A 22013-nucleotide genomic window follows, 5' to 3' on the forward strand; every position below is an offset into this window, starting at 1 on the left:
CCAGTAGGGTTACCAGCCTGGGGGAGCAGGATAAGACTCCTCCCTTGGGAACAACCAGGACTGGAGGTGGGAGTGGATAAGGAAAGAGACTGAGTGGAGATGGAGCCCATCTTCAGCCCTCTCTACTTGGAGCTGATGGCATTCGTCTTGGTACACACAGGAGTAGCTCCTGGGCAGGCTCCAGGGTCTGTGCCAGGCCCTGGGCTGGTGAAGGATTCACCCCTGCTGCTGCAGCAGATCTCTGCCATGAGGCTGCACATCTCCCAGCTCCAGCATGAGAACAGCATCCTCAAGGTGAGGTGGTCACAGGGAGGTGCAGGTGGGGTGCAGGTGGAGCCCACCTGCCCCATTGATGATAGATGGCAGGGCCTTCTGTCACCTCTCACTGCCATTCCTCTTCTTCCCTTCACAGGGAGCCCAGATGAAGGCGTCCTTAGCAGCTCTGCCCCCCCTGCATGTGGCAAAGCTCTCACCCCATGAGGGCCCTGACAGTGAGCTAACAGCTGGAGCGCTGTATCGTAAGACCAGCCAGCTGTTGGAGACGTTGAATCAACTGAGCACGCACACCCATGTAGTAGATATCACTCGTACTAGCCCTGGTATGGAGCAACTGACCCGTGAGATTAATAATATAACCCCTTTGCCCCAACGATGTAACCCCTACCCAGGCAGCTGCCATACCATAGAGGCTTTTCCTGGCATTGCTTTTTGGCCTCAGTGTTCAGTTTGTTTGATTTCACCCATTGTGTACCTGCTCCATGAGAGGGTCTAGTATCTGTACTTCCTGACTCTTAATCCATTACAGCTTCCTGCTTGGGTCTTGCTGGGCCTCACTAGCCTTCCCTCCCCACAGCTGCCAAGAGCCCGTCTGCCCAGCTCCTGGAGCAAGTGGCTCAGCTCAAGTCGTTAAGTGACACCATCGAGAAACTCAAGGTTAGCTCAGACCCTGCCCTTCCTCTACAGAATTTGCTTCATAGTGTTCCCTGGTGGAGTCCTTAGCACGTTCATTTCCATAGGCACTCCCATAGTTTCTCTGAGCCTAGTCCTGTGCTTGGAGGTGGAGGGCAAGGTGGGGTTCCTGCCTCAGAAGCCCACTGTCTTGGTGCAGACAGGAGACAGATCCTCATCAACAAAATGGATTGAGCCAGGATCATCTTTAGAGTGTGTGTTTTGGGTGCAGCTTCTTTAGTGCTGAGATCACCATTGGGTAGAATGGTTAGGGATGGCTTCCCTAGGGGCTGTAGAATCTGAGTTGGGCCTTAAAGGATAAGTATCTGTAAAGTAAGGATGTTGAGTGGGGATGGGGTTGGAGGTGAGAGCAAAAGTATGATGATAGAGAGGACCAGGTCCCTATCTCCTGATACTAGGGTCCCTGTGAAGCCAGGGAGATACTGGGCTAGCCTGTAGGGGTCCCCTAAATGAACCCTTCCTTGTTCCACTCCTTGGCAGGATGAGGTCCTTAAGGAGACCGTATCTCAGCGCCCTGGAGCTACGGTCCCCACTGACTTTGCCACCTTCCCTTCGTCAGCCTTCCTCAGGGTAAGAGGGAATATCGAGGGGAGGATGGCCGTATTGAGGGCTCAGGTGGGTCCTTCCACTCTCCTCCAGAATATGAAGAGGCCTTTGGGGTCTCGGGTCCAACAACTGCACATCCTGAGTTATCCGGCCAAGTCTTACTTGTTAGTAACTCCAGAGTGCTTGCAGTGCTTCCAGAAATTCATTGTTTTAGCAGCCAAACATCTATGATTTTTGACTCCAAGAGAGGCTCAAACTCCCTTGTCAGACTATGTACTCCAATTCTGATTTGGAATATGTGGTCACCATAGTCTAGGATCCTTAAAGCCTATCTCACAGGGACTGCCTTGGTCTCTGTGCTCAGGGGCTCTGTCAGTGCACACAGCTCAGGTGACTTCTTCCTCTTGCCAACTCCCAGGCCAAGGAGGAGCAACAGGACGACACTGTCTACATGGGCAAAGTGACCTTCTCGTGCGCAGCTGGCCTTGGACAGCGACACCGGCTGGTACTGACCCAGGAGCAGCTGTACCAGCTTCATGGTCGCCTCATCTCCTAAGTGCTCCTTCTCCTCTCCCACCCCTACCCCCTGCCCTTTCCACTTCTACCCTCAGCCCTCCTGGTGCCACTCTGCCTGATGCACAGCCACCTCAGTTAGTCACCATTGTAGAACCATGTGTGTACAGCTGTTCCTTCCCTACTCAGCTTTACTTCCACCTGTCAGTGCCCTGTTCCTGCTCCTCTACTTGGGTTCCCCTATTTCCATTCCCTGGCCTCTGCCAGAATTGGATGTTCAGCTGCTCCCTCTTTCCTGAGGGGCCTCAGGGCATGTGGGGGGTAGGCTGAGACCCCACCACCAAAGGTTCAGTGAGGTCCCCCTGATAGAGGACTTCACCCCTTGATTAAAGCAACTTCTGCTTCAGTGCTTTCTGTGTGTTGTTGGGAGTGGGACTTGGGCCTTTCAGCCCAAGTGGGAGTGGAGGAGAAGGGATCTAAGGAGGCTTTGGCTGTGCCAAGTTTGAGAGACTGGTAGAATGTCCATGTGCAATAAGTTACTGTGAACAAAGGGAAAGGGCCAGGCCAAGGGCTTGGCACCTAAGTTCATTCTTCAGTTAGGAGAGCTAGGACTTAGGCTTAGCTGCCCTTCCTCCCTGTCTCTCAACCAGTTCCTCCTGACAGTAGAGGGACCTTTCCAAATGCAGACTGGGCCATGTTATTCCTTGCTTTCAATCCTGAAATAGTTCTTCCAACTAAAATTTAAAATTAGATAAAGCCCTGAAACAGTTTCTCTAAGTATCTAGAGTATAAAGTTTGAATTCACTAGAATAGCACACCTACTAGAATAGGCCACCTATGATTTGGGTCCTGCCCACCTCTCTAGCCTCTTGTGGGGCTATTGTCCACATGTGCCTTGTGGTCTAGCCTTAGTGGGTCCCTGCAGTTTCTTTGCCACCCTGTGCTGTCTCAGGCCCCTTTCCAGAATGCTAGACCCCTCCTCCCCTCGGCTCCACCTCCCTGCCCCCACCCCACCTCAACTGACATCCTGTTCATTTATTAAGACTGCTCTGGCATTGCCACCTTAGGAAATCTCCAATTCCTGTGGCCTGTTAGGTGCTCCTCTTCTGGACGGAGCAGAGAATATGGACATTTTTTTTTCCAGATGTGCTTGGATTTAGTTGCTTTGTTGCTTGGCAGGGTTTCTAACCTTTGGTCTACTTTCTGAACCACAGCATGGAAAGAATGATACCTTACAGGGTTGCTCTGAAGTCTAAATGAGATAATGCACGCAGGCTTCCAGCATCGTGCCTGGTACACCGCAGGCTGTCTTCTCTTCCCCAGTACATGCACCTGCAACACTGCTTTATGTCAGGAAGCATCTCTTTCCACTGAAATCACTAGTTAGCCCATCTGTCACTCACTTTAGACAGACAGAGTTCCAACGAGATGTCTTTTATTTCTGCATCCCCCCAAACACAGGAGAAGAGCACGTGTTTGGGGAAGAGAACTGTGAGTTTCATTTTGAAAATGAGTTTGAGGTGCTTGTGAGAATGACTGAGTGCAGAGGGCTATTGGCAGTCAGAGCCAGCTGGGTCTGGAGCTTAGGGAAGTCTAGGTTGGAGATAACAGGTCGGGGAAAGAGCTGTGTCAGTGGTGGTTGGAGATTTGGATGAGGTGTATTGTTTTAGTTAAGGTTCCTCAGAAAACCGAGCCAGAGGCAAAACTGGAGTGCTAGTGCTTATGGCAGCTGCAATCCTAAAGCACTGACATGGAGGGAGAACAGGCAGGGAAGCTAGGTAGGGAAGGAGAAGAAATGAAGCGTGTTTTCATGAGTTGGCCACTGCTTCACAAAGACACAGCTAGCCCCTTGCCCGTGTGTGCTGTGTCTAGATAGACTATTGAGAAACACCGTGCCCAGCTGGAAAGTTCCATTGGGGTTGATGGAGGGATGGAAAGCAGATTCACCTGCTCTTTCTTCTGTCTTATTTCATTGCTCCAAGTTTTCCTTCCCTCATTTTCTGGGACTGCATTACTTGGCCACCAGGAAGGCTGGATCCATCCAAGTATTGAAATAGTGAGGTGAGCAGAAAGGCACTGGCCCAGAGGACTTGGTCAAGGCAGAGCAAGCAGTTGAAGGCCTGGAAATCAGGTGAGGCTGCAAGTCACCTGAAAAGAGTGTCCAGGGCAGGGGGAGGTCAGAACCCAGGGCAGTCCTAAGTGTTGCAGAGCCTGCAGTGGTGCCCAAGGGAGCATCCATTGGAGAGAGGCCCCCAAAGGAAGTGTCACAAGACCAAGGAGGTGAGGTAGTCAACAGGCTCTGACACAGCTCAGAGGTCCTGTGGGCTGCATTCTGGAAAGTAGCACCTGACTCTCAGATGCCTGGTGAGCTGACCAGAGCAGCCTCGGTGGGATAGAGGAAGCAGAAACTGGTGTGCTGTGGCAAGAAAGGGGAGAGCAGCATGTGTGCACTGTGTCCCAGTGGTTTTTGTTTTTTTTTTTTAATTTTTTTAATGTTTTATTTATTTCTAGGAGAGAGAGAGAGACAGCGTGAGCAGGGGAGGGTCAGAGAGAGAGGGAGTCACAGATTGAAACAGGCTCCAGGCTCTGAGCCGGCAGTCAGCACAGAGCCCGACGCGGGGCTCGAACCCACGAACCGCGAGATCATGACCTAAGCGAAAGTCGGACGCTTAACCGACTAAGCCACCCAGGCGCCCCTCACTGTGTCCCAGTGTTTAATCGTGGAAGCTGACGCAAGCTCAGATGGTAATCAGAGCTGCTCATGGGGCCCAAGAAGTGTTTGGAAACTGGGATGTGATGATGGGTTAGAGAAGCCTAGTGAAGTACTCTGTACCAAGGATGGAGCACAGCATGGGACCAGTCTCCTTTGATCCATCCCCTCAACTACCAGTTGTGCCATGAGAACCAGGCAGACTGGCTGGTGATTGGCAGGGGCAGGGTATGAACAGTCTCAGTTTTGTTCTCTTTGGGGTTTTTGGGCAGATTCCCAGGGTCAACGTCAATTTCCCAACATGGCAGCAGCTTTGTGAAGTAAGAATAAGGCTCATATCCCAGCTCTTCCTCTTATAAGCTGTGTGAATTTGAGCAAGTTGCTTAAGCTCTTGTCTTAAGTTTCTGTATCTGTACCAAGGCTAATCACACCTTCCTCAGGTGGTATTCCTTCCACAGGTAATCTCCAGAGGAAGATTAAATGAGATACCATGCCTGATATAGATACTGAATAAAAAAGGATATTTGGGAGAGGCTGAAACTGAATAAATGAAATACAAGCAGCCATTATCCCAAGACATACATTTATGACACAATCATATTTTGGGTCCCCAGGGATAGGCAGTCCTTGGTGCTCAGCTTTCAGCTTGTTTTCATGGTCTGTTACCATCTTATTTTCTACCATCCAGGTACTGTTTCCTCCTCTTAACAGGCCAGGACTGAGGGAGAGTCAAAGGTTTGTGGCATTCTCCCTCCCCCACCCCAATTTTAATTTGCTTGCTTTGTTCCCATTTTCCGTGCTACCCCATGGTGGGGTGCAGGGATGGAGGCAGTACAGAGACCCGAGTCTCTGCTGGCTAATGCTAGGGAACGTGCAAGGCCCCAGAGCCAGTTCTGCCCTACCTGGCCTTGGAGCTGAAAGTGAACCAAGAGTACATGTGTTCCACAGCCCCAGGTGCCCAGCTGGGGAAGCTTCATAGGATGGAATACCTTGACCCCTGTCTCCAGGCCCAGGGCACCTGGAGAACATAGGATCTGAGGGTGAGGGTTCCTCCTGTCTCCCTGTGGGTGTTGGGACCCATGTAGCTCTCTATGTATATTGAGAAACATGTCATTCATCCAGGCTTCTTTCATCTTTATGACATGTGCCAGCTGAAACAGGCACTACCACTCCTAGGGACAGATGGCCACTACTGCTGAGGTGCTCAAAGGGGTGGCCTGGGATGTTTGGCCTCCCTTCCTCTCTGGAAGCCTGGGGAGTTTGGGAGTGAGACTTGGACTGGTCTTGCTTAAAAAACTGGTGTCAGTGTAAATAGATGTCTGTCACTCTGTGTTTTGTTACTTTTTATTATGGGAAATTTTAACATTCAGATGACAGTAGGGTATAATAAATCTCCATTTGCCTATATATTTACCATTTCGTGACCATTCTTATTTCCTGTATACCCTTTCATTTTTCTTTCCCCCCAGATTATTTTGAAGCAAACCCCAGGCATCATCTTACCATTTCATTTCAAAGTATTTTAGTATCCCTAAAAGATAGTTCTCTTAAAAAAAGAAAACTACAATACCATTATCACGCCCAAAAAGTATACTTCATCAAATATCCAGTGTTCAAATTTCCCTGATTTTATCATAAATGTTTTGTTTTACAGTCTATATATTTGGGTAAGGTTCAAGGGAAAGACAACACACTACAAATAGTTGTCTCTTGAGTCTCTTATTCTAAATTACCATTATTGGACCATTATAGCATGCTTTATATGTATATAAAACTTTATTTTTAATGTGTCAGCATTTTATACACATACTATCATCTTGAGAATACAAAGAACATAACATGGAGGAAGATTGAGAACATAGGTTCCCAGTATTTAGTCACTAATGATTATGGAGAGTTTCCTTTTAGTGTTTTTCTTTTTTTATTTTGAGAGAGAGAGCAAGTGAGCGTTTGAGTTGGAGTGGGGCAGAGAGAATCCCAAGCAGGCTCTGCGCTGTCAGCACAGAGCCCAACACGGGACTCCATGTTCTAAGCTGAAATCAAAAACCAGATGCCCAACTGACTTAGCCACCTAGGGTGCCCCTGTTTTCTATTTAAAATGTTAACTTAAAGATGTCCTGCCATGCCTCTGCAAGCTCTGGAGGGGGAGTACAATGAAGACAAAATGGACCCAAAGTTAGGAAGGGATAAAGAAGGGAAGTCAAGGGAGAATAGATACTGAAGCTAAATATGAGGATTTCCTCCATTCAGATTGCAAGCCTCAGTCTTCACCTGGGATGCTGGAGCAAAATACCATAGACGGGGTGGCTTGTCAGCCACCAACATTGATCTCTCACAGTTCTGGAGGCTGGGAGTCTGAGATCAGGGTGCCGGCAGGGTGGGATTCTGGAGAGGGTGCTCTTCTGGCTGCAGGCAGCTGACTTCTCAGATCCTCACACAGCAGAAAGTAAGCTCTCTGGCCCCTTAGAAGGGCACTGGTCCTGTTCATGAGGCTCCACACTCATGACCTAATCACCCCCCATAGACCTCACCCTCCAAATACCACCACATTAAGGATTAGATATCAGCACAGATTTTGCAGGACATATTTAGTCTATAATAGCATCCAAATAATGCTAAGAAAAGCAATTATATCCTCTTATTTCTGCCTCAGATTGCCCATTAATTAACCAAATTGATTGGGCCCATTCACCTGAGAAGAAACACCTTCCTCACAGCACTGTACATGGAAAGGGGGGCAGAGGGAAGGAAAAGTGGGACAGCAACCTGCTTTTGAGGTTCTCTAGGTGTTGGTACTAGCCTTTGCTTTGGGAAGCCTGTCAGTTAGCTGGAGCTATGGCCCTTCAATTTTATAAATGATGCTGTAACACATTTCTACTGAAGAACTGCAAGATTCACCAAAAAATGTTAACAGAAAGGGATCAGATACCCAGGCAGCATAGCAATGTGGGTATTGATCGCAAGCTAAGTGCTTTCAAACTCTCTGCTCCACAGGTTAGGTTAGAAATTCTAAACCCATGACTTTCGATTGAACATGGGGCAAATACCAGGTGAAGCTTTGCTTCACATGCCCCAACAGGATGGAGCTACAAGAAAACAAACACTTCTGTAGAAAATAACTGAGAAGCCCCTTGAACTCCCTTTAACCAAGCCATACTTACTGCCCAAAGATGATGTGCTTTTCAACCAACAGAAGAGGATAGTGGAGATGCCATTGACACAACCTTTTACCATAGGAAGGGACAAGTGAACGCACGAGAAGGTGATGGAGCTCCAGTCAACACTGGATGCAGTGAAGAAGGGTACAGAACAGCGCCCAGGAAAGAAGTCTCCATCCCCATCCCTGCCCAAATTCTGGATTTATAAGCACTCAGGTCATTCTATCCACTTTCAGAGAATTGGCTTAGGGGAGAAGGAAATGTAAGGATTTTTTGCCCTGAAATTGCTAAATAGGACTTCAAAAAGAGGCACATGAGGGTCTGAGATGACTGAAAGAAATTGAATTTAAAAGGTGGAGAATTTTATAAACATTTAAGGCCACTTCTCCTTGGCCTGATGAGCCGTTCACAGTAAGCCACAGGTATGGTAAGTCCCACTATTCTCGCCTTGATGGTGAGCAGGAGGTGGTAGACACATAGCAAGTACCACAGCAAGTATGTCATCAAATGACATAAACCAGCTTGTAATGGTAAAGTTAAGAAAAAGACTGTCTAGTAGTTTTAGTTCTGGGACAGAGAGGGGTTTCCAATTTAAAGATTTTTGTCTCCAGAGTCATGGGTCATTTTTTTTTTCCATATTTTATTACTGGTATTAATGGGTTAAAAAAGTAGAATTTTCCCAATTACTGATTCATACTGTTTATAAACTGCACACAAAATGCTCAGTTTCACAAATAGTAACATTCACTGATCTCTTTAAATGCAATTTCAATCCTTTAAGTTAAGCATAATAATAATTTAATAGCTAACCACATACAAAATATGTGTATCCTGAACTACAGGAAGTTGAGGAAGTGGTTTCCATAGCCATATTTGATTTTAACAGGTACACATTTCTGCAATTAACAAATACAAATATATTAAAACACTACCCCAAATACTTATTCTGCCATCAGCTTTTTTAGCAATTCCATTCCAACTACTACTAAAAGCATGTATTTTAGAAGCTTTAATCTGGTCTACGGCCATACTACCCTGAACGTGCCTGATCTCGTCTGATCTCGGAAGCTAAGCAGGGTCGGGCCTGGTTAGTACTTGGGTGCGAGAAGCTTTAATCTGGTCCAGGAAAATGAGTTCTACAACTTGACAAATATCATGTCTAAGACCCAAAGCTTTTAAGTCAAAAAAGCCTTCCAACACAAGTATTCATGTGAAATTTAGTTTCTCCCCCAAATCACTTGCTATCTAAAGAATATGGAAGAAAATTATTTTTTTTGAAAGTTTATTATTTTGAGAGAGAAAGAACATGGGTGTGAGTCAGGGAGGGGAGGGAGGGAGGGGGAGAGAGAGAGAGAGAGAGAGAGAGAGAATCCCAAGCAGGCTCCACACCTAGTGCATTAGGTGCTCAACCAACTGAGTCACCCAGGTGTCTCTGAAGGAAATTATCTATTAAGACAGAGAAGCATTCTTAGAAAGACTATATTCCCATATCATCTACTTAAGAGAAACACAAACCAGTTCACTATCTTTTTAAAAATTTTTATTTAAATTCCAGTCAGATATTAGTTGCAGGAGTACAATATAGTGATTCAACAGTTCACTATCCTTAAAAACTGTTAGATTACTGTTGTCTAGAAACTTGAAAGTACATGAAACATATTTCAAGTATCACAGGGTAAAGATGACATTTAGATTTCACATATTAAATAGCTGTAGTAGGGGTAGCTGGTTAAATAGTTACGTATTTATATATAATAACATTATAGTAATAGTAAGGGCTCAGTCAGTCCAGTGTCTGGTTTCAGCTTAGGTCATGATCTCAAGGTTTGTGAGTTCGAGAACCACACTGGGCTCTCTGCTGTCAGCACAGAGCCTGCTTCAGATCCTCTGTTCTCCACCCCCCCCCACCCCAACCGTCTCCCCCATGCTTGTGCTTTCTCTATCTCTATAAAAAATAAATTACTTAAAAAATAAAAATAAATAGCTATAGTATAGCTTACAATGACCCAAAGACACCTAATAAAGTACTATTTCATCATTTAGCTAGTCAAAAGTCAGAAGGAACTGTGTGGTTTGCAAGATAATTTAACGTTTGTGTAGTCATTAAAACCCAATAAGTAATCCAAGTATAGTATTATCAAATCAGGCAATTAAAATCTCAAATATCACTCCAAAATTTAAAACATGAAAATTTTGTGTTTCTCCATCTTTCAATTACACGAACCTTACTGTACAAAATATTCAGTTATTATACATGGTTTTCCCACAAGATAGTGAAGCTTCAGAAACTACAAAAAGTGTCAAGATTCATAGTAGGCTTTGTCAAATTCTTTTCCAGCTCATTTCAATTCTTTATTCACAGTAATCACTAATAGCCTTAGCAAACTTCCCTAGGTCTTTACAAATCAAAAAGATGAAATCCTTAACTTGTACTTGACTTTGTCTTTCGTTTGACACTGCTTTGTGCGTCATTTCAGGATGAACTCTATGACAAGGTCTTCAAGAATATCCACTGTCTCAGTGTAAGTATTCTGATCATTCAGAGTCCCTGGGTGACTCAGTTGGTTAAGTGCTGACTCTTGATTTTGGCTCTGGTCATGATCCCACAGTTTGTGAGATGGAGCCCTGTATGGGGCATGGTGCTGATAGTGTGGAACCTGCTTGGGATTTCCCCTCCCTCTCTCTCTCTTCAAAAAGAAACATTAAAAAAGTATTCTGATCAGCCCCCAAACAAATGCATTATATATTGCAATTCTTTAGAAAAAGTCTTTTCTGTACCGCCTCCATTTTCTTCATAAAGATGGGGTTTTCTTTCCTATCTTCTCAAGGTCATTTTTATTCTTCAAGTCTGTTCTTGACGTTCTGCCAAGGCGATTCAGTACTGGACTTAGCTGGATGGCTGTGGTGCCAGATTTGGAACAGAGCTGGAAGCAGTGCCAAAGTCTCCCCCAAGCCACTTTTCAGAGATTGGAGCTGGTGTTATGACAGGAGTGGGAGAAGCCTAGGATATCTACATCACTGCCTCCATGGTTAGATTTGGAATGGGTGGTGGGGGCGACATGACTGATTGCCACAACCTCTGGGGAGGAAGGGGGAAATAGTGATTTTGCCTCCAGGTGGGGCTGGGAGTAAACTTAGGCCTCCAGTGCCCTGTAGTCCTGGGCTTAGAAACATATCATCTCTTGATTGCAATGTTCCTATTACTCAACTTGATGATCTAACCTTCCTTGAAGCCCAGATCCAGTTTGGGATGAATGTCCAGTTCTTGAGATTCTTCAGATATCTTAGATACTTGCTTTATCCACTTGAAGTGATTTTGCAGGATATTAAAGTCAAAGGCATCACATCTATGAAGTGAATGTCAATGAAAGCACTATGCCCAGTGTCGTCCTGGAACCAGATTATACAGTAGAAGCTGGAGTCTGTCCCTACCTCCTCCTCAATGGTAAGATATTGTTTTCTATTGGTGCTCAAGCAAGGAGCTCCTGATATATTCTATACTTGAGTTGATAGGCAACCTTCCATTTTGAAGTGATTTGGAGGTGCCCAGTCTAAGTAGGCTGGCCTGAATTCCAGTCTGTACCTGCTGTTGGAGGCCCTGGGCAAAATCTGGAAGTGTTGACATCCAGCTTCATACACAGATCAAGTTTTATATTTCAACTATGCTGCTATCTTGGCTCTGCTCTCCATGCCTGTTAAATCTCTTTTAATCTCTAGGTTCTTTCTTTCTTTTTTTTAAGTTTATTTATTTATTTTGAGAGAGACAGAGAGAGTGTGAGCAGGGTAGGGGGAGAGAGAAAGGGAGGGAGAATCTCAAGCAGGCTCTGTGCTGTGATCCCAGAGCCTGACATGGGGCCCAGCTCATAAAACTGTGAGGTCATGACCTGAGCTGAAATCAAGAGTCAGATGCTCAACTGACTGCCACCCAGGTGCCTCTCTAGGTTCTTTCTTACTTGCTTTTTCCGTATAATTTATTTGTCAAAGGAACTATTTCTCAGTCTGGACTTAAAATATATCCTCATGGTGTTAATAAGTTACTCTGCCTTCACATTTCCTATAACTGTTACCTTTACAGCTGTGATTCTCAAAGTATGGCTCCCTGACCACCAGCATCAGCACCACCTGGAAACTTGTAAGATATGTTAATTCCTACCCCACCAGAGGGGCTTGTCATCAAAGCCAGCATCCCATGGCCTTGGGAGGCTTAGCATCCCATTCTCAAAGTCATCAGTTGAAAAAAGGTCAAAACAACTGGGATAGGGAAGGTAAAATATTAGATGAAGTAGAAGTTGGTCTCTTGATGGGATGGCATACAGGTATTTCTAGGTTTCAATCAATGAAAAATTTAAAAACTTTTTTGCATCATATCAAAACAAATGGAATGGTAGACTTATGGTTAAACAGTTAACTTAGTTGACTTAATGTACTCTGAAACGTGTGATTACTAAAGGTCCAAGTTTCCTTGAGTTTCTTGGAGAAATGAGGGGACAAGTGTTCACTCTCCCTCAATGCTTAGGCTATCAAATCTTGACACTTTCTAGATGACGAGGTAGCTCAGCTATGGCAGACTTTCTCTTAGAGTTTTAGGTCACCTATGTACTTAGCAGCGGAGGGTACCTGGTTTAGAAGACCCTTGGCTGGGCCCTCCACCTGCAGCAATGGCTTGTCAAGTTTCTGTAGAGTTGAAATCCAGGCCTGTTTTCCCTTCTAATCTTCATGGAAAGGGTCAGCCCAGGACTGGCTGTTCTAGAAGACAATGAGAACCTATGCAAACAATTGAGCAAGTACCAATAGGTGAAACTGAAGTTTTGTGAACTTGTAGAGCAAATACAGCTTGCCTACCAAATTATGAAATCAAGCTTTGTTTTCCAAAGTCTCAGTGGACAAAATCTAAGATAAATTACTTTAGACCTATATGGATACTCCTTTGTTTAAAAAATGCTGTAATTATTTGTTAACACTCAGAACGGAATACCAGAAGAGAATGAATTTTACTGTACATAAACTTTTAAAAATGGATTAAAAAAGAGAAAAAGCGCATAGATGCTTAACACAATGATAAAACACAAGTAGTTGACCACAACTTGTTAGAATTTTCCTGCATATTTACACAATGATATAGGAAATTCATTTTTCAGTGGGGAAAAAAAATCCTGTTTTGTAAAGTAGGTAGTTGGACTCCTGTTTTGTTTTGTCTTTTAATATAGTTTTGAGAGAAAGCATGATTTGGGGAGGGACAGAAAGAGATAGGGACAAAGGATTTGAAGCAAGCTCTGTGCTGACATCGGTGAACCAGATGCAGGGCTTGAACTCACGAATGTGGGAATATGACCTGAGCCAAAGTTGGATGCTCAACTGACTGAGCCACTTAGGTGCCCCTGGGCTCCTATTTTAAATGAAGACATGTTGTCTGAAAAAGAAACATACCCCCTGACACTAGGTCAGTAGGAGTACAGAGTGAGGAGGGGTGCAGAGACTGGAACTTACTTATCCATTCTATTCTTGATGGATGTCTGGGTTGCTTCCAAGTTTGAGCACCTACAAACTATGCTATATAAATATCCTTGTTTACTTGGCCTGGTTCACATGAACAAAGGTGAAATTGCTTGGTCATTTCGATGAGGGAGTGTAGGGTAAGCTGAGGGCAAAATACAGGCTAACAGCACCCCCCCACATACACACCCCAGGAGGAATATGTGTGCTATTGCTCCAACACTCCTGGCTACCCAAGAACAAAGGAAAGGGGCTTAAGTGCTTGCCATGGTAATGTGGGAAACTAAGGCAAATGAAAAATAAATTCCTTTACTGCCTACCGCCCATTGACAGGTTCTTGAAACCTGCAGAGTGACCTCCCTGTAGGAGCTCAGCTGCCTCAAGGATGACACTTTGCTAGGGACAGAAGAGAATCCTAGCTTAACATTATCCCAACTTCAATGATCCTGTGAATCTACTTCCTTTATATCAACTGCCCTAAAATATATGCTGGCAATCATACTCCAAGCTTATGACCTCCCGATATACATGTGAAGGGTCTTATGACTGAGGTTTTATTAAATGGTAATAAGTGGTATTTCCCTAGCAACAGCTAGCCCCTCAGGGTCTTGGAAACCTTGCTTCCAAAATACCTTAGAGATTTTATCCCTGACCCCCTTGCAACCTGAGGGTATATAATGAACTTCCTGACACAACCCCAGTGCAGCTCTTTCTGCCCATGAGTCTGTCTCCATGCTTTAATAAAATCACCATTTTTGCACCAAAGACATCTTCAAGAATTCTTTTTTGGCCCTTGGCTCCAGGCCCCACGAACCTCCCATCACCCCAAAACTTCATTAATTTGATATGTATATTTTCATCCTTGTTAACTATCTCCACATTGTTCTTGCAGAGTGGCTGTACTGTTTACAACCCTCGCGTCAAGATGGGTCTCCTTGCCTGAATTCAAGTGCACCCTATAAAGAGTGGAGGAAAATAAATGTTAGAAAGAATGAGGAAGTTGGGCAGGGGAAGGCCTTGGGTGCCAATCCAAGAAACTCAGACTTCATTTGACTGCCCTGGAAAGACTCTGGTGATTTTGGAACAGAGCGCAAAATGCAAAAATGCAGTTTTAGGAAGGTGTGACTTTAAAGCTCTCAATTGGTTTATGTTGTGGGGAGAGTGGGAATGGTCATGGGGTTGGCTTAGGCAAGCAACAGGACTCAAGTTCACAAGAGAGAGGAGATTTGTGGAGTGAATGTGCAAAGGGGGGACTGAGCAACTGCCATGGGACGAGAAATCCAAACCATACCAGTTCTACCAACGCTTGTCCTTGAATAATCCCATTAGACTATTGCACACTGCTGGTGGGAGTATGAAGTACTACATTCCTTCTGGAAAACACTGTGGCATTATTTAGCAAAGATGAAGATGCACATACCTAATAATCCAGAAGTCCCAAAATATACCAAGACAAACAGGCAAACAAAACCACCTTGAAACAAGGGATTTCAGGAAGGAAAGAATTGTCAACAATGTCAAATGTAACAGAGGTCCATCAAGAAAAGCTCTGAAAAGCATCCACAGACTTTGGCTATTAGGAGTCTGATGATGAGCTCTGCCAGAGAAATGTTTGTGACATGGTAGGAGAAAATGCAGAACAGAGTGGTTTGAGGGGAGAGAGGAGGGTAGCAAAAGGTAACGGAGTGTGTAATGTGCTGTCAGGATGGTTGGCTGAGCACAGACCCAGCACACAGGAACATTTGGGATGTGATAAAAGCAGCCATTCAAACTAGTGGATAGAGGATACATAATTTGAGAAATGGTGTAACACGGGGGAACAGTAATAAAGTTAAATCCTTGTCTTACACCATATACTAAATTCTAGTCAGACGGCTTTTAGAACTAGATGGAAATATAGGTGTACATAAACCTGGGGCTGGTTGAAGTGTTTCTGAGACTGGCAACAAAACTAGAAACCTTAAAGGAAAATATGGATAAATTTGACCTCATTAAAACACACACACACACACACACACACACATACACACACACACACGTGCACTGGACCTCCTGGAAGGAAAAGATGGGAAGGCCATTGACAAAATTGAATAACAAATGACAAACACAGAAAAATATTTACAATAGATGATAAATAATTCCTATACATAAAGAAGAAAAAGAGAAACACACTGATATAACCATAACTAAATAGCAATTCACAAAAACTCCAATTGTTTTTATCAGGTGCAAAAAAGTCAACCTCAGTAGGAATCAAAAACTCTAGTTCGAGATGAACTGAACTCTCACATTTACTTCTCTTTCCCCCCTAAGTTCACCTGAAATTACACTTTTTTTTTCAATGAAAGAAAGGAAAGAAAAGGGAAAAAAATTCCAAAGCAGTGCTGGAAAACAAGTAAAGTAGTTCTCCCTTACCCACGGAGTACATCTCCAGGCCCTATATATACTTGTTTTTCCTATATGCAACATACCTATGATAAAGTTTAATATCAAGTAGGCACAGTAGGACATTAATAACAATTATATAATAACATTATTATAGCAATATACTGTAATACAAGTTACATGAATGTGGTCTCTCTCTCTCTCTCTCAAAATAGCTTACTACACGGTACTCATGCTTCTTCTTGTGATGCTGTGAGATGATAACAGGCCCACGTGATGAGATGAAGTGAGGTGAATGATGTAGGCACTGTGACATACCGTTAGGCTACGACTGACCTGTGGGTAAAGGAGAGTCACCTGCCTCTGGACCACGGATGACTGCAGGTAACTGAAACTGCAGAAAGTGAAACTGTGGATAAGGAGGATTACTGTACAGTAGATTCTTTGGGATCAGACACCCAGCACCTGTCCCTTTGGCAGGAAAGTCCTCCAGTCTGACTGTATTCATGTGGCTCACGTGGGCCTGCCATGTTCTTGCAGAGCCTGCTTCCTAGCTATGGCCGAGTGGCCCAGGCTTGGGCACAGTTAAGGGCGGAATGCTGTTCACTCCCACCCCCTCTTACCTTGGCTTCTATTTTATGGAACAAACACATCATAGTCAATTGGAAGACCAAATGTAGCTTTACCAATTGGTAAAGACTTAAAAACCTTGTCGTACATTCTTGGATAGTCTCTCTTAAGATCCTTTTTGCCCTCCTGCCCTCCTTTTTACTTATTTCATTTTTTTTTTCACATTTATATTTATTTTGAGAGAGAGAGCACAAGCAGGGAAGGGACAGAGACAGAGAGAGGGAGAGAGAGAATCCCAAACGGGCCCTGTGCTGTCAGCACAGAGCCCAGCTTGGGACTCAGTCTTATGAACTGTGAGATCAAGATCTGAGCCAAAATCAAGAGTTGGATGCTTAACCTACTGAGCCACTGAGGCGCCCCTCCTTTTCACCTCCTGTGACTGGACAGATTGGAAAGCCCAAAACCTTATTTCTCAGTATTCTTTGCTGCTAGATTTCTGGATGTAAACTGGGTTCTACCAATTAACTATGCTTGCATCGCATTTGCTGGGGAACCTGCCTCCTTACATAGAGAAAAGAGGGAGTCACCTGAGAATTAGGTAAAGTGGGAAACCCTGTGGCTCTGGGACAGCAGGCATTGTGGCAGTCAGTGGCACTTTGGGTGTGTGCCCCACAGTCCACCCTACCTGTCCCTTTGTTCACACACAACAATTGAATGGCTTTTTTTCTATGGCAAGGCAGAAAGTCTCTCAAAGTAAATAAGGACTCTTGGAATAACTTTTTTTGTTTTAAGCCAAAAAAACGTAAACAAGAATGTGCATTGGTTGACAGCAAAAATGACATTAGAGCTGGACAGGGGAACAGGCAAGTGTTCCAGCGAACTCTCGGTGGACACTGGACACAAGCAGAACAACACTCTGCTGCCAGGACAGTTCACTTCCATGAGGCTGGAGACCGTACCTTCTGGGCCAGGCCATCCTGATGTTCCCAAGATGGAGGGGTCTCCTGGCTTGCAGTTCTTTCAGAGCTAAAACCGGGAAAGTGCCAGGCAAACCAAGCTGAGTCAGTCATCCTAGTCTTACTAGTCTTTGATTCCATGGATTGTGGAAAAAAATTAGGTATAGGGTTAATGTTAAGGCTCAGCCACTGTCTCCAAAACACACCTGCCCATATGTCTGCTGCATGTGTGGCTTTTCCACTGGGGGGAAACCCCAGTGAGCTGGGAAGAGAGTGAGGACTTTATGCCAGAAGATAAAAGTTCCTATCTGAAAGAGAAGGTAAACCCTGAAACATGGGTCTGAAGACATTCAGTAAATCTACGATAAGGCCTGAGTAAGAAGAGGAGTGGAGTTCATTTTTTACTGGAACTTCCAACCCCGGCTCTTACTCCTACATCTGTGAGTCCATGGACTACTATTACACTCTCTGAGCCTCAGTTGCCATATCTGCAACATTTCATCTGGGGATGAAAAGCCTCACCTGGCAGAACTGGTGAGAGTTAAATAAGGGAAAGTGTATGAGTCACCAGGCCCAATGCTTGGTGTCTAGAGATGCCTAAGCACTGGAGATTTCAGCACACTCCTCTTCATCACTCCTCCTACTTTGTGTGCTAACCCCCAATCCTGTATGCCCACCCCCCAACCCTGTGTGCCTGCATGCTCCAACACTGTGTGCCCATACCTCCCAGTCCTGGGTGTCCACCCCTCAACATCATGTGCCCTCACCCCAACACTGTGTCCCTCCCCCACACCATGTGCAGGCCCTCACTACCACTTCTTTCCCCCTTACTTCCCACTCACTGTCTTGTCCTCTTCCCACTGAATGCTCCCTCAGTGTCTTTCCTACTTAACAAAGCAGTTAAAATGAGGGCAAAAATCAGCACAAAACTGAAAAATCACAAAGTATGCAATCTTTTTCTTGTAAGGTTTGATTTGCTCAAATGCTGCCTTCGTTTCTCTAGTTCATATCCTTCTCTAAAGAGTCAGGAATTGGGTTTTGCAGAGCTGGAAGGGCTGTAGGATATGGAACGTTCTCCTTAGCCTCAGGCTAAGGAGAGAAGAGGCAGAAGATCTGCCATTTCCCCTGACGATTGTCTCTTTTAAAGGAGCTGATTCTCTCAGGGTAAATGCCCGAGCTGGCTTCCTGTGCTTGGGCAAGCTAAACAGCAACAATAAATCTCCCTAGGACACACTGATTAGATAAACCAGTAAGAATTACAGAAGACACAGACATTAGATTAAAAAACTTAAAAAACGAATGTTACTTTTACAGTGTCTGTGAATAGACAAAGACTTCTGGTTCTAAGATCTTTGGTTGGTGAGGCAATAGAGGAGGGGCTATGTTAATAGCAGGGGCAGAAAAAAGGAGAGGCAGTGGGTTCCAACTGTAAGGCCCACCCTAAAGGATTGGATTCTAGGGCACCAGAGCAACAGGCTACAGCACGGGTGAGTAGAGTGGATTTTAAATATATGGAGTTAACAGCTTGACTGTAGGTTTTGGTTTTGGGATGTGAATGAATGAACCCAGTAGTGTAGGCACGAATCTCCAAGCCCACGTAAGGTCAGGTGAGAATTTTGTTGCTTTTTGCTAAAAGTCTGTGCAAGATTGAGAGAGCAAAGATAAGGAACAATCTGACGTTCAAATTAATCTTCAACTACTTCAACATAGAGAAGGACAAATTGGATAATGACCACATTGTCCTGTGGTAGTGTTGCTATTCTGTGTTCCCCTGTCCCCACCTTTGGAGAGGAGCGCGTCTATGCCCGTGTGCATCTGTGTGAGGTCGGACCTGCACTGAGGGGCTGCTATCTGGATCTAGTGAGATTCTCTGTACAGAGGTCCAACTACCCTTCTCAAATCCATGCTTTTAGCCATGGAAGTCACAGTAGTTGGTCCTGTGTTTACTTCAAGCTTCTTCTAATTCAATAAGGGTTATTTTCAGCATCTTCTTGGAGGTTCCTAAGAGTCCAGGAAACATGAGACTTGTATAAAAATCCCCATTTCAACTAAGCTGTCCCCCTGAAGGAGGCATCCTTTACCAAAGATCCGCTTCCTAAGGCTCTAGGGAACGAGAGGCAGGTGATGCATGAGAAGCCAGGGAACCGGTCCTCATCTCTCTTCCTAGATGTAACAGACTGCGCAGTTCTTGCATATCAGGACTCCTGTGAATCTGCTGTGTATCCAAGAAAGGGTCACCCAGCCCTTGATGAAATCCTGACTTAGAAATACAGAGCCCTTGGCTTTGTGGGCTTCTGTCCCTGAGAAAGGGTATTTTTACTCTCCTAGGATTTGGGAATGAGCTGTGAATTCATAAGCTGAGGAATGTTCTCAGGAGCATCCCCAAAACCCACCAACTGTGCTCTTTCTCCCCCTAAACCTCCTAGCTTATTTTGGGTTGCTCAGTCTGAGGAGAGCCATCTTTCCCTATTCACTGAAGGTGTTCCGTAACTGGCCATTGCTTGACGGAATGCCTGCCCATCCTCCCTTCAGTTAAGTTCATCTCAGAGAGGCAGCAATCAGGCACTTGGACTTATTAATGGAGATGCTCAAATATCTTCTCTATTACCTCCCTGACCTGTGACCATTGATGGAGGCCATGCCAGCAAAAGAGATCATTCAGGAGGAGTGAGGTGGTCACATGAAATGGATGACAGAGTGTGTTCTCCAGCGTTACCAGCCCCACACCAGAATCAGCTGGTCTTTCATTTCCTTTTCATAACCTTCATCTGTAGAAAAGTTTGCTTCTTGAGCCACTTGAGATTTACTACTTCCTTATCTAAAGAGTTGGGCTCTGTGCTTCTTCAGCTAATTTATTATCTCATAAGTACATAATTCAGATCATTTTATATAATCTTGAAGACAGGAGCTCTTCAAGATTCCTTACTCAAAAAATGAATTCAGCTCAGTTCCAGGCCTAATGGGGCACTTGCATCGTTCACTCGTGGTATCACAGGGTATGTGTTGGGTCTGATTGCAAATTCCTCTTGTGTCTTAGCCTTCTCCTCAATTCAGAACGAGAGGAGCCTGAACAGAGACAGAGAACATGATCATCCACACCTACTTCATCTCTGTGCCTTTTACTCTTAAGTCTGGGTAACCCGCAACATCATTTTATACCAGAATTCCTTGAACACAGGCTCTGTCTTTAAGGAGAGTCAATTCAACTCAGCCAGAACTTGCTATTCACCTTTGTGCCAGGCTTGGTGGAAGTACAGTAATGGCCTGGTGTTGACTCACAGGGGATAATCCCTCTTGGTCAGAAATGCAGCCATTTCGGTGCCTACTGTGTACATGCAAGGCACTTTGCTGGGTTGTGGTGTCCATATGAGGATAAATAGCATAGGCGGCCCTGCCCTCAAAGAGTTTATGATTGATGTAGTGGGAGATGCAAGATCTATGCATGTTAAGTAACAGTTGATAATGTGTAACTGTTCCATTAAATAAGCATGGCTCATGGGGTAAAATCAGAAAGGAAACTGGTTTTTACCTCTTATTGCTCCTTAAATTTATTCTGGGTAGCAGATCTTGCTCTGCCCCTGGATGAAATTTAGGCAAGTCACATGATTGTTCTGGTCACCCTTGGTCTCAGTCTCACTTCAGATATTATAATGTTGATCCCAGTGATAATCCCCACTTTAATCTCAATTTAAAACTGAGGCCTCTTCCCATCCCAGCATGGTGCTGCTGAAGAAGAGAAGCCTATAGTGGTTGATGTCTGGATGGAAAGTCCTGGTTTCTATTCTTCTTCACTTATTTAGTTGTGAGGGGTCTGCGAATGCTTGAGGGTTGTTTCCCAGGGAGGGAGAAGAGGTGAGAGGAGTAGGAAAATTCTCTCTATTCATGTCTGATCTCCAGCCTCACCAGGGTCCTCAGTGGGGACATGGTAATTCTTTTACACATCCCTTGATGACCCCTTGAATGTCAGCCTTTCTACCAACCTCAAAATCCACCCCTAAGCTACACACTCCTACCCCTCACCTCCTTCCTCATGGAGAAAGTCTGTGTGGTCAGGTGGGAATCACCTCTGCTTCTGCTCCTACCTGTCATCTCATCCCTTTCTTTCTCTTCCCTGTCTTGGATGAAGTCACCCTCTTCCCCTGATTCTGCTTCAGCCTTTCACCTCTGCTCTGTATCAGGGATCCCCCAGAAGCCAGTCAGCATGGCAGGTTCACCTGGCATGGTCAAAGCCAGGGTTTGGAGACCAGAGTCATTTTCCAGATAGGGCTCATTCTTTGTGGTGGTCCATACAGTACAGCTCCTTCTAATCAATTTCTATATCTGACAGCACTCCAATCAAAGTAAGAAAGGACTACTTAATTTTTTTAATGTTTATTTACTTTTTAGAGAGGGCAAGAGAACCTGAGCCGGGGAAGGGGCGGTGGGGGCGGGGAGCAGAGGATCTGAAGTGGGCTCTGTTCTGACAGCAGAGAGCATGATGTGGGGCTCGAACCCACGAACTGTGAGATTATGACCTGAGCCAAAGTCAGATTTTTAACCAACTACTGAGCCACTCAGGCCCACCTAAAAAAAGACTTTAAAAGTGTTTAAAATAATATCTATTTAAAATTATATTAGAATATTTGTTTTTTGTGGTAAAGTATATATAATATAAAATTACCATTTTAACCATTTTTGAGTGTCCAAATTTAATAGCATTAAGTATGTTCACAT

At 44.7% G+C, this 22013-nt stretch overlaps 2 protein-coding genes and 1 pseudogene across 8 annotated transcripts in view; 2 read left to right on the top strand and 1 right to left on the bottom strand.

The window, feature by feature from the left end:
* Positions 1-2434, top strand: part of DCTN1 (dynactin subunit 1) — a 30299-nt gene extending 27865 nt beyond the window's left edge. For all 7 annotated transcript variants that reach the window (XM_039240116.1, XM_039240112.1, XM_039240115.1 and 4 more), the window contains 5 exons: positions 161-294; positions 413-599; positions 854-933; positions 1450-1539; positions 1934-2434. In XM_039240116.1, the coding sequence (XP_039096047.1) occupies positions 161-294; positions 413-599; positions 854-933; positions 1450-1539; positions 1934-2071 (629 nt within the window). In that variant the 3' untranslated portion in view covers positions 2072-2434. The remainder of the gene's footprint in view (positions 1-160; positions 295-412; positions 600-853; positions 934-1449; positions 1540-1933) is intronic.
* An 8337-nt stretch (positions 2435-10771) lies between these two features.
* Positions 10772-17414, bottom strand: LOC120237011 (annotated as a pseudogene).
* Positions 16144-22013, top strand: part of SLC4A5 (solute carrier family 4 member 5) — a 110148-nt gene continuing 104278 nt past the window's right edge. The window contains exon 1 of the mRNA XM_039240142.1: positions 16144-16158. The gene's annotated coding sequence lies outside the window, so the exon portion shown is untranslated. The remainder of the gene's footprint in view (positions 16159-22013) is intronic.

The sequence above is a fragment of the Hyaena hyaena genome, unplaced genomic scaffold (genome assembly GCF_003009895.1).
Source record: "Hyaena hyaena isolate Hyena2069 unplaced genomic scaffold, ASM300989v1 scaffold_168, whole genome shotgun sequence".
NCBI lineage: Eukaryota > Metazoa > Chordata > Mammalia > Carnivora > Hyaenidae > Hyaena > Hyaena hyaena.